This window comes from Mesoplodon bidens, assembly GCF_964165515.1.
Source record: "Mesoplodon bidens genome assembly, chromosome: 15".
Lineage (NCBI taxonomy): Eukaryota > Metazoa > Chordata > Mammalia > Artiodactyla > Ziphiidae > Mesoplodon > Mesoplodon bidens.
In genome coordinates, this window is record NC_138171.1 from 50,277,502 (window position 1) to 50,290,093 (window position 12,592).

Sequence of the window (12,592 nt, forward strand, 5' to 3'; positions counted from 1 at the left end):
ATTTCTCCTAAGCTTATCCATTGTTTCAATTTATTATAAGGTTTGTTTCTGATGCAATCACGCAGAGCTGCATACTATTGATCCTTGGTTCCATGTATACAATATTTAATAAATTGTGTTGTACTTATTTGAGAGATGCACTTCTTAGTGTGTTCAGTATAACAAAAGTAATAATACTAATGAGAACAGAAATGGTAAAAGATTGTTCCCTCCTGGGTTGTAATTCACCCTGTCATATTTCCTTTGTGGGCAATACTAAATGATCATGAAGGCCTCGGAGTTTTAGGATTCACATTCTGAATTGTCCTAAATGGACGGAATCAAATTTAAATGTTTTAAACTCCTGTATGAAAATGCAAGCTGATTTCCAAACTGTCCAAAGTCTGTCTCTTTTAGAGAAACTTCCAGAGCTACTGACTTAAGAAGTGTTGTTAGCACTTTCAATGAGGACAGTGGGAATTTAAAAGTCACCAAATAGGAGACAGATATTGCAATCTTTTAATCAGATATATTTTTTGGTCTATCAAATCAGTAAAGAGGAAAAAGTTGCCAATGGTTATGGTAGAACAGGCACTCTTATATATACTGACAATGTGCTTATCAACTGGTAAAACCTTTCAACATTGTGACTCCAAAATATAAAAATAAAAATATTACATAAACACAAACGTATATTTTAATGCACAGCCTTTCATTATAATGTTTATAACTCTTGGCCCAGTTGCGAATCTATACCAAGAAAGTAATATGAAATACAGAAATGTTTTAAAACCCAAAGATATCCTTTATAGTTTATAATTTCCAACTGCCAGCTTGTTGAAAATGTCCAACAAGTATATTTTGACACACCAATTAAAATTGTTTATGACAAATTTTTAGTAATAAAAATAAATGGAATAAATGCAAACAGCATTATAATGTTAAAAAAAGAGAAGAATCATTAGTAGGGAATGAAAAATAATTTTTGTCTTTCTTTGTTTGTAATTTTCAATTTCTACAATAAACACTAATAAGTATTATTTATTAACAAGTATATACACAATATTAACAATTATGTTTTAAAATGGTCAAGATAATCAAAATGTTAACAATTATATCTCTAGGGGGTAGGACTATATTTCCCTTTCCTTTTAAATACTTTTCTGTACCTTTCAATCCTTTTGTGTATTTATTACAATAGTGTTGTAACTAGAAAAAATACAACTTTCAAATAATTGAAACATGAAATATTAATATTGAAACTTACTTGGCAACTAGGACATCTGTATTAGAAAGGTTTCCTTGAGCAACTGTTTTTACTTGGTTATAGGCAGCCTTGATAACCTAGGATAGACAAGTAAAAGCTGGTCATCTTTGATCAGTGCCAAAGTCTGCTGCAGCATTCAAATGCTCCTCTACTGAGGCAAAAAAAAAAGATGGAAGGTTAGTTCCAGAGAAACAGTATAGTGTCCATTTGGAATTCTTAAGTCACTACATGCTGCTTACTCTTCCAATGTTCCATAAAGCAGCTGTTTGTACAATATCCAAGTGGCCAAGTTTCTTAACAAACGTTAAGTGGCAGAGGGCAGAGGATGGCAGTAGGGTTTAGGAAAAGAAAACTTTTCCATCTATAATTTGATCCATCTATAATTTATCTCCTATATTCGCTCCAATTTTCTTTCCTTTCGGTGTGAATGTCTCTTCCTACTTAATCTCTCAGTGGAAACTCTCCTAAAACTACCACCCACTCCTTACAAGTCTAAGCTCCACCTGCCTGCACCAACTTTGTATTTCTTTCTTCCCATTCATTCCTTAATATTATAAATTTTAGTTCACTTCCAATGCCCTGATAAAAACTGATGGTATCACCAATATTATCCGTTTGCTAAAACTACCAGACCTCTCTGTGGTAACTAAAGGGATGTTAATCCAGACTAGATCGAAACAGTGTTAACCATTCTCTCTTTCCTGGCCTCCAAACGTGCCAGTTTCTCTTCTTTTTCTTTTTTTTGGCCATTTTCCTTAGCTCGACCTTCAGTTTTCTTCTCCTCCAACCTTTCACATGTAACCCTGACTTCAACACACTCTTTATAATGAGGACTCCCAGTATACATCTTGGCCTTGATCTCAACTGAGTTCTTCATTTAGATATCCCAGAGACAACTCAATGCCACATGTCCACACAGAACGAAAATACCAAGGAAACATTTCCTCCCTCTTTTCTGGAAGCATCAGTATATGCGTTTTTCATTTTTAACTTTCCTCCACAGCAGATAACACTTTAATGATATTACACTATTCAGAACTCTGATAAATCATGGCATTCAAACATTCCATGTTCTTACTAAAAATATGTTAATGGGGGAAAAATCTTGTGAGAATTGATGAGTTTGCAACTTACATCTCCAGCAGCTGCAGCCTGCGAGATAGTGTAAATCCCAAAGAGTCCAGAATCTGAGTAACTGGCATTAAAAGCGGAAACCTGAAAATATAATGAAACTTTACTGTATGTCATTCTACCAGGTAAAACAGGGCACAATTTCCCTAAGGCTGTCTAGACAAAAATGTATACCTTCACAGTATAAGCAAAGACATGGATTAATATTTCACTTAAATATTGGTTCTATTAAGGTTAATGGTTCTATTAAGGACTGAAGTGTTCTATATACAGGTTACCTCTTTCACAACTGTAATGTTTTAATTTTTCTCATTTAACTCTTTCTAAAGCGACGGCTCACTTCCCTTGGTATTTTCTAACCTTTTGATGATTAAAAGTTAATGCAAACATTAACTTATGAACATTACTACTGTAGATTCAATACAGCTGAGTGGTATAAATCATGGGCTTTGGCATTAGACAAACCTGCTTTCTTCCCTCTGCTGTTGCTGGTGACTTCCTTTTCACCAATTCGCTTTCACTTCTCCTATAGACTAAAGTTAAAGGGTTAGGAAAAAAATTTCTGCTTAGTATCTATTATTCAGATGTCCAAGGGAGCAAGAAGTTTAGCCTCTGGAAAACAGGGGTATTTCTGTCTGTAGTCTGAGTAGAGTGTTAAGTCCCTTAAGGTGGACATGACACCCTAGTAAAGTGCTTTTCAGTGTTTATGTGGACCGTTTACATAAGGATCACTTGAGTTGTTATTAAAAATGTAGATTTTCAGGTTCCTACAACAGATCTACTCACTCAGATCACTAAAGATGCAGTCTGGGATTCCAAATTTTAAACTAGTGTTCCAGATGAAGTTTGAAAACCACTGGTTCGGCCCATATGAAGCATACAAAGATATGCACTTCAATCACCTGAAGTTTAATTACAATTCTGAGACTAACTAGTCATCCTCCAAATTTCTGGCCAAATTCTGAAGTAGGAATTTCTATTAATTTTTTTGGGGGGGGGATTTATCTTTTAAATTTATTTATTTATTTATTTATTTATTTATGGCTGCATTGGGTCTTCATTGCTGTGTGCAGGTTTCCTCTAGTTGTGGAGAGCGGGGGCTGCTCTTCGTTGCAGTGCCTGGGCTTCTAATTGCAGTGGCTTCTCTTGTTGCAAAGCATGGGCTCTAGGTGCGCGGGCTTCAGTAGTTGTGGTGTGCGGGCTCAGTAGCTGTGGCTCGCAGACTCTAGAGTGCGGGTTCAGTAGTTGTGGTGCGTGGGCCTAGTTGCTCCGCGGCATGTGGGATCTTCCCAGACCAGGGCTTGAACCCGTGTCCCCTACATTGGCAGGCGGATTCTTAACCACTGTGCCACCAGGGAAGTCCCAGGAATTTCTATTATATTATGTCACTGGATTAGATTAAACTCCAACTACCCAAAGCATCATTAACATTCAATGGTGAAGAGTAAAGCATGAAGAAAAGAAAACAGAGTAGACCATGAACCAGGAGAAAGAAAATCTGGAGGAAATCTAATTTAGGACTAGGACTAATTTAAGATAATAGTTTTGGGGAGTTCCCTGGTGGTCCAGTGGGTAAGACTCTGAGCTGCAGGGAGCCTGCGTTCAATCCCTGGTCGGAGAACTAGATCCCATGTTCATGCCGCAACTAAGAAGCCCATACGCTACAACTAAAAGATCCCACATGCTACAACTAAACATGCCGCAATGAAGATCCCATGTGCCACAACTAAGACTCAGTGCAGCCAAAATAAATAAACTTAAAAAAAAAAGTAAGACAAAGGTTTTCAAACTGTGCTCCAGGGAACTCTAAGGTTCTGTACAGAAGATTCCAAGGGTTTCACTGTCAAGTAAGCCTTCTAAACTTCTTTAAAAGCAAAAACTTTTGTGTTGGGCATTGCAGCTGGGAAATGGCACTGATGACAAAGGCTCCTCTGCTAAAAAAAAAAAAAAAAAAAAAGTCTGACACTACCACTAAAGTATTAAACAGAGGAATAGAAAGAGATGACTGATTTTAATTTTCACCATTAAGTGTCAAATGGCCAAAGACTTAGAGGCATAAACCTACCAGTGCCATGTACTATTGCTGAAATTATGAATGATACTTAATCCTACAGTTTAGTACATTTGTTACTTTTTAAAGATATAATTGAAAGTCACACGGGGCATTACATTGGGCAAACTATCGTCACTCATTAAATATATTGCCGGTTGACATTTTACATTCTCTTGATTTGAGTATCATTATTTTGAAAGCTTTAGCACTTTCCTCACTGTCATAAAAAGGTGTCTTCTAAGGCAACATAACTTTTGGTTATGGTTAAATGTCATTTTTCTCTTTTAATCTCAAGCTGGAGGAGCAGGTCTGTAAGTAATTTTTTGCTGTATATCTTATACACTTGGTTGGAAAACATGAAGAGCAGTGAAATTCAGGAACTAGCCACAAGAATAGAAGGGGACAGAAGAAATCAGAAAAAAAGACTAATTAGAATCTAGGGGAATGTTTAGTATCTAAAACTTTATTCTAAAGGGGACTGAAGTGTGAATTTCTGACTTTTTAAGCATTCAATTCTTCTTTTTATATTAGAATAACAGTACGTTTTTGATAGACCCACTAAGGTACAAAAATTAAGCCTGGCTGTCTCTTCAATTTTACAAAGATTTTCTTTATGTTCATCTTAATTTTTTTTTCTTTTGGCCACACCGCGTGGCATGCGGGATCTTAGTTCCCTGACCAGGGATAGAACCCGTGCCGCCTGCAGTGGAAGCGTGCTGAGTCTTAACCACTGGACCACCAGAGAAGTCCCTCATCTTAAATTTTAAAAGCAGATTAACATTAAGAGCAAGTTATCAGGACTACACGTAAACACTGAGCCTGTGAAAACAAAAGGAGAGATATCAACTGTTCAGACTCACATCAAATGGCTGGTGAATTCCCTTGGCAACAGCTTGGTATAGAGAGCTGGTGGCATTGCTGCCCCTCTTAACATGTGGTCCAGCACCGAGGACATGCTGGAGAACACTAAACGCATTTGCTTCTGCACTTCCTGCAGCAGCACCTTCTGCTACAAGAGCAGCATGGACGAGACTGTCTCCATTCTGTTCTCGAATTTCACCTGGGGCCGGGTAAGGCAAGAGCGAAGAAAGTGGCTTTTGGTTTTATTCTTCAATATTCTCTACAACACAGTATTAACCCATTAAGATAAAGCTTTTCCCTGGCCTGGTGCTCTCCTTGCTATCCTGCCCTTCCCCCAACACATACACAAACATGTTTAATACATAACACTCAAGCAATCTAATTCTTTCTTTCCACATTGATACTATTTGGTAGTAAATAATCAGGCCTATTATACTCCAATATGCTACTGGGGGGAGAGGCGGCATCCTGGTAAATTAACCTTAATGGAACAAAACGCTTACCTCCACGGTACTTGGTCTTTGCACCAGATAAACCAAGCCCACCCCTCATGTTGAGAAACTGTTCAGCAACTTGCTTTAGAACAGGATGACTCATACCTATTTCAAAAGAAACAAAAACAAACTAGAACCAGAATTTCTAAAACACAATTGTAAAACACTATTTTAAAAATACATTATACAATTCAAATATTACAGAAATAAACAGTAAAGAAAATAACAGCCTCCCATAATGCCATTCTTCCAGACATAATGCATTTACAGCTTTACTATATATTCATCTAGAACTTTTCTATGCAAATATTATCCTTTTTATTTTTAAAATGGTGTCATTCTATTAATATTGTTTCTAACTTGTCTTTTGTAATTTACACCTAAGTGAATGGACTACACCAAACATTTAATGGTTATAAAGAATTTTATTATATGGATATATCATCATTTATTTAATCAATCTCTTCTTGAGGGACATTAGTATGCTTCTAATAGTTGGCTATTAAAACAATATGGCAATGTGCATCAAAAGACATTTTCAAAAGAGTGAAAAGATAATCCACAAAACGGGAAGAAATCTGGTAAGGATTAGTATCCAGAATATATAAAGAACTCTTATAACTCAACAATTATAAAAAACAAACAACCCAATTAAAAAATGGGCAAGGGACCTGAATAAGCATTTCTCCAAATAAGATATATAGACGGCCAAAAAGCACAAAAAAATATGTTCAGTGTTATCAATCACTACGGAAATGCATATCAAAACCACAAAGAGACACTATTTCACACCCATTAGGATGGCCATAATCAAAGACAGATAATAAGTGTTGATAAGGATGTGGAGAAATTGGAACCCTTGTGCACTGCTGATGGGACGTAAAATGGTTCAACTGCTTTGGAAAACAGTCTGGCAGTTCTTCAAATGGTTAAACAGAGAGATACCCTATCCTGGCAATTCTACTCCTAGGTATACACCCAAAACAATGAAAAAAATGTTTTGTTAAAAAACTTATATATGAATGTTTATATTCATAAAAGCCAAAACATTCAGAACAACCCAAATGTCCAGCTAATGAATGAATAACAAAATGTGGTAATGAAATATATTTTGCAGCCAGAAAAGGGAATGGAACATTGGTATATGCTACAATATGGATGGACTTTGAAAACATTATGCTAAGTGACTAAGTGAAAGAAGCCAGTTACAAAGGCTATTATTGTATAATTCCCTTTATATGAAATGTCCAGAATAGTCAACTCTATATAGACAGAAAGGAGATTAATGGTTGCCAGAGGCAAGGAGGAGGTGGAACGAGGAGTGACTGCTAATGAGTATGGGGTTTCTTTTGGGGATGGTGAAAATGTTCTGAAATTAGATAGTGGCAATAGTTGCACAACTCTGTGACTATACTAAAAACCACAAACTGTACACTTTAAAAGGGTGAATTTTATGGCATGTGAATTATACCTCAATTAAGCTGTTATTTATAAAACAAATGAACAAAAACCCAATATTGCAAATAATATTCTCATGCAACTATTTTGTAAGCTCGACCAAGTGTTTCTGCAGGGTAAATTCTTAAAAGTAAATGCTGGGCCTAAGAGTATAAACAATTACAATTTTAATATATTAAAATAGACCTCCAGGGACTTCCCTGGTAGCGAGATGGTTAAGAATCCACCTGCTGGGCTTCCCTGGTGGCGCAGTGGTTGAGAATCCGCCTGCCGATGCAGGAGACGCGGGTTCGTGCCCTGGTCTGGGAGGATCCCACATGCCGCGGAGCGGCTGGGCCCGTGAGCCATGGCCGCTGGGCCTGCGCATCCGGAGCCTGTGCTCCACAACGGGAGAGGCCACAGCAGTGAGAGGCCCGTGTACCGCAAAAAAAAAAAAAAAAAAAAAAAAAAAGAATCCACCTGCTGATGCAGGGGACACGGGTTCAATCCCTGGTCTGGGAAGATCCCACATGCCGCGGAGCAACAACTACTAAGCCCGTGCACCACAACTGAGCCTGAGCTCTAGAGCCCGTGAGCCACAACTACTGAGGCCATGTGCTTCAACTACTGAAGCCTGCGTGCCTAGAGCCTGTGCTCCGCAACAAGAGAAGCCACCGCAATGAGAAGCCCGCGCACCACAACGAAGAGTACCCCCTACTCGCCACAACTAGAGAAAGCCTGCGTGCAGCAACAAAGACCCAACGCGGCCAAAAAAAAAAAAAAAAAAAGACCTACAAAAATGTACCATTTTACACTCCCACCAATAATTTTTGAGAGTGTCTATTTCTCCATACCATGGTTAATACTGGGCAGTGTCAATCTTTTAATTTTTGTCAATTTCACAGATTAAACATTTAGTTATCACATCTTTTACAATAATTGGCCACACACACACACTTTCCCCACGATTTGGTTGTTCATGCCCTTTGTCTATTTTTCTAAATTGTACTTAAAACGAAGCAAAACAAAAACAAAAGCTCTTTGTAAAAGCTCTTTGCTTAGAGAAATCTGCCCTTTGTCATAGGTTTTGCAAATACTGTAATGAATTTGAAAGCCAAGTGCTTTAAAAAGTTAAATGCTGGATTCTGCTTAAAAATAAAAAAGACTAGCTATTTTTTTTTCCAGAGTTGTGGAGGATTTATTTATATGCTATAAAACTGTGTTGGGGAAGTTGTATTTTTTTTTAATTTTATTGACGTATAATTGATTTACAATGTTGTGTTAATTTCCGCTACAAAGTGACTCAGTTATACATATATATATTCTTTTTCATATTCTTTTCCATGATGGCTTATCACAGGATATTGAATATAGTTCTCTGTGCTATACAGTGGAACCCTGTTGTTTATCCATTCTACACATAATAGTTTGCACCTACTAATCCCAAACTCCCAATCCTTCCCTTCCCCATCCCCCTCGGCAACCACAAGTCTGTTCTCTGCGTGAGACTGTTTCTATTTCATACATATGTTCATTTGTGTCGTATTTTAGATTCTATGTGTAAGTGATATATGGTATTTGTCCTTCTCTTTCTGACTTACTTTGCTTAGCATGATAATCTCTACATCCATCCATGTTGCTGCAAATAGCATTATTTCATTCTTTTTAATGGCTGAGTAATATTCTATTGTATATATGTACCACACCTTCTTTATCCGTTCATCTGTCAATGGACATTTAGGTTGTTTCCATGAAAGACTAGCTATTAAAATCCTATCACATACGGACTTTCTGACATAAACAGAGGATGAGTTCTGAAATTTTGTTCAATCCTGTGTTCACGTAATTATAGCTTAAAGGACTACTCTTTTTTTTAATGACTCACATTGAGACAGTGAAACAATACTTTTATTCATAACTATAAGTGTAACATTTAATAGTAGCACATCTTAGAGTTTCTCTTTTTTCAATTAACCACTTTCTAGAATGAGACAGAACAACATAATGGAGAATTGTATAATCAGAATTTAAGAAAATACCCAAGTGAGTATATTATAAATTGAGGCTGGTTACCTATATAGTGACAGAATTACAATGCACTGGCAAGGTGTTCCATCCCCTACCACACCAAATTATAAAGGAAAAGTCAGCAGCCTCAGTGAATTTTCTGACTATCTACCACTTTCTCTGGGAGCCAAGAACCATGGAACTGTAAATTATCTAGGTATCGATCTATATGTAACTATAAAAGGTGTATATATACATAGTCAGTTACATATGATAGTACCTGATTTTACAGAGTTTCAAGGATAATTCTACCTCCTCATTGAATAAGTTAGTCACATGTTTCACTATCTGCCAAGTCATACTTCTTTTTTTAACTGAAGATTTACAATGTTGTGATAGTTTCTGGTATACAGCAAAGTGATTCAGTTATAAATATTCTTTTCCATTATGGTTTATTACAGGATATTGAATATAGTTTCCTATACTATAAAATAGAATCTTGTTGTTTATCCATTCTATATATAACAGTTTATATCTGCTATTCCCAAACTCCCAATCCAACCCTCCCCTGTCCCCCTCCCCGTTGGCAACCAAAAGTCTGTTTTCTATGTCTGTGACTTAAAAAACTACTCTTAAAAGAAGCAAACTGACATGCAGGCAATTCCCAACTTACCAAGTCCAATCAAAGCCATTCTTGCACTTGTAAAATGATTCTGTACATAGTCATGTAACTGAGGAAGTAAAAACATTTATTAGGTTATATTGGTATAAATATAAAAAGCTATAAAAATGTGAAACCACAGTTCAGCAGAAGATAAATACTCAGGCTTAAAAGCTGCTATAATGAACTATAAGGGACTACTTAGTACTGAATTAAACTGAGCTTTTAAAAACCATTGCTTAAAAAGAACTAGAACTTAATGTGGTGATAGTTATGTAACTCTCTGAATATAATAAAAACCACTGAATTGTGCATTTTAAATGGGTGAACTGTATGGTATGTGAATTACATCTCAATGAAGCTGTTAATGGGAAAAAAAACAGAATTAAAAATTAGAGCACACATTGGCTTGAACTTGAAGATATGGGCCTATTATGATTTTTATTATAATGTGATTTAAGTAGTACATCAGGTTTCTTTTGTCTTTATACAGGTAGTAATAAAGCACTGTTATTAACATTCTATAGTAGGGCTAATAGAGTTATATCACTATACCCCTATTGGGCATCTTTGAAGGTTTTTTTGCTCTGAGGTTACTGTCTATACCAGGATTTCCAACCTGCATGATTACAGAATTATATGGGGAGCTTAAAAAACAAAAACACTGTCTATGTCTCCCCACCCCATCCTATTCCTGGGCCCACTGTATAGACTGATATAGTAGATTCAATGTGAAATCTTGGAATCTTTATTTAAAACAAACCACCCACCCATCTAATCAACCACCCAGGTGATCTGAGGATCAGCGAGATTTGACAATCACTGGTTTATACTATCAATTTAGACCTAATATACGGAAGTAGGGCTAACACATGCATTCTAAACAGGCACACTATTGCTCCCAAGGGAGTGAAAATTAGTTCTTCGAGGTAAGAAAAAAACCTTATTCCTTTATATATAAACTACAAATATATATATAGTACATAAACAGATATACAGTATATCCATGGCATTAGTAAGAAGTCAGAAAGAGAAAAACAAATACCATATGCTAACACATATATATGGAATCTAAGAAAAAAAAAAAGGTCATGAAGAACCTAGGGGTAAGACGGGAATAAAGACACAGAGCTACTAGAGAATGGACTTGAAGGTATGGGGAGGGGGAAGGGTAAGCTGTGAAAAAGTGAGAGAGTGGCATGGACATATATGCACCACCAAATGTAAAATCGATAGCTAGTGGGAAGCAGCCGCATAGCACAGGGAGATCAGCTCGGTGCTTTGTGACCGCCTGGAGGGGTGGGATACGGAGGGTGGGAGGGAGGGAGATGCAAGAGGGAAGAGATATGGGAACATATGTATATGTATAACTGATTCACTTTGTTATGAAGCAGAAACTAACACATCACTGTAAAGCAATTATACTCCAATAAAGATGTTAAAAAAAAAAAATGAGGGGTGGGTATTGGCTAAAAAGGCTCCTTGGCTAATGTTGAGAACTGTGAAGCTAAGGTAATAAAACTAAACTTTTATTCAATTTATCAGAATCTGTGCCCTAAAATGAATGGTGTCTCCATCTATGGAGCCACCTTGGAAAGTCATATTCTTTTTTTTAATGTTGATGTTTTTCTATTGAATGCTGCCTTTGCTCACATTATTCTAGCAACCATTTCTTTAGAATTTCCTTTAGCCTAGGGATACATTTAAAAAATGCTAATAACTTTGAGATAACCATGGTTAACATGTTGGTATTTGTCTATGATGCACACACCTTATTTTTTAAAAAATGGGACGCCATGGTACATCCTATTCATAAATTACCTTTCCTTTACTTGACAACAAGCTATGAAAATTTCATTATCAATTAATATTTTTGAATGGTTGAATAGTATTCCATTCTACAGATATTTAATATATTATTTAACTAGTTCTCTAATGTTGGATATTTGATTTGTTTCTTCTAATTTTTCACAATTGCATACAATGCCACAATAGACATCCTTGTAGGTAAATGTTTTGTTATGTGCATCCTTTTAGCTACCTCAATAATATATCTTCAATAATATATCTTCACAAGAGTGAATTTGATTTCTGAAAAAATTCAAAAACATACTAGAGGCCAGTCTTATGAAAAATGTTGGGGCTTCCCTGGTGACGCAGTGGTTGAGAGTCTGCCTGCCGATGCAGAGGACGCGGATTCATGCCCCGGTCTGGGAAGATCCAAAATGCCACGGAACGGCTGGGCCCATGAGCCATGGCCGCTGAGCCTGCATGTCCGGAGCCTGTGCTCCTCAACAGGGGAGGCCACAGCAGTGAGAGGCCCGCGTACCGCAAAAAAAAAAAAAAAAATGTTGGCTGTTCCAAGTTGGATGATACCAGTTATAATTTTTTTTGAACAGTACCATATGAATGGTAGGCATTAAATTGATAACTGGATAGTTTTCTTAACCAGGAGATAAGTCAAAAGAGGAAAGGGATACAAAATTCAGTTTTCTGTAGTGGATAACCAGAAATGAGAATAAAAGCCTAATTTCTGAGTCATATATACTTGGAAAGTGTTGATAATTCCCAGTTTTTTTTTTTTTTTTTTTTTTTTTTTTGCGGCACGTGGGCCTCTCACCGGTGCGGCCTCTCCCACTGCAGAGCACAGGCTCCGGACGCACAGGCTCAGTGGCCATGGCTCACGGGCCCAGCTGCTCCGC

General features: G+C 36.8%; 1 protein-coding gene across 1 annotated transcript in view; it reads right to left on the reverse strand.

The window, feature by feature from the left end:
• Positions 1–12,592, reverse strand: part of UQCRC2 (ubiquinol-cytochrome c reductase core protein 2) — a 30,328-nt gene that overhangs the window by 2,428 nt on the left and 15,308 nt on the right. The window contains exons 8-12 of the mRNA XM_081257648.1: positions 9,903–9,960; positions 5,795–5,890; positions 5,291–5,490; positions 2,381–2,461; positions 1,247–1,323 (exon numbers count right to left, since the gene is read on the reverse strand). Of these exons, the coding sequence (XP_081113774.1) occupies positions 1,247–1,323; positions 2,381–2,461; positions 5,291–5,490; positions 5,795–5,890; positions 9,903–9,960 (512 nt within the window). The remainder of the gene's footprint in view (positions 1–1,246; positions 1,324–2,380; positions 2,462–5,290; positions 5,491–5,794; positions 5,891–9,902; positions 9,961–12,592) is intronic.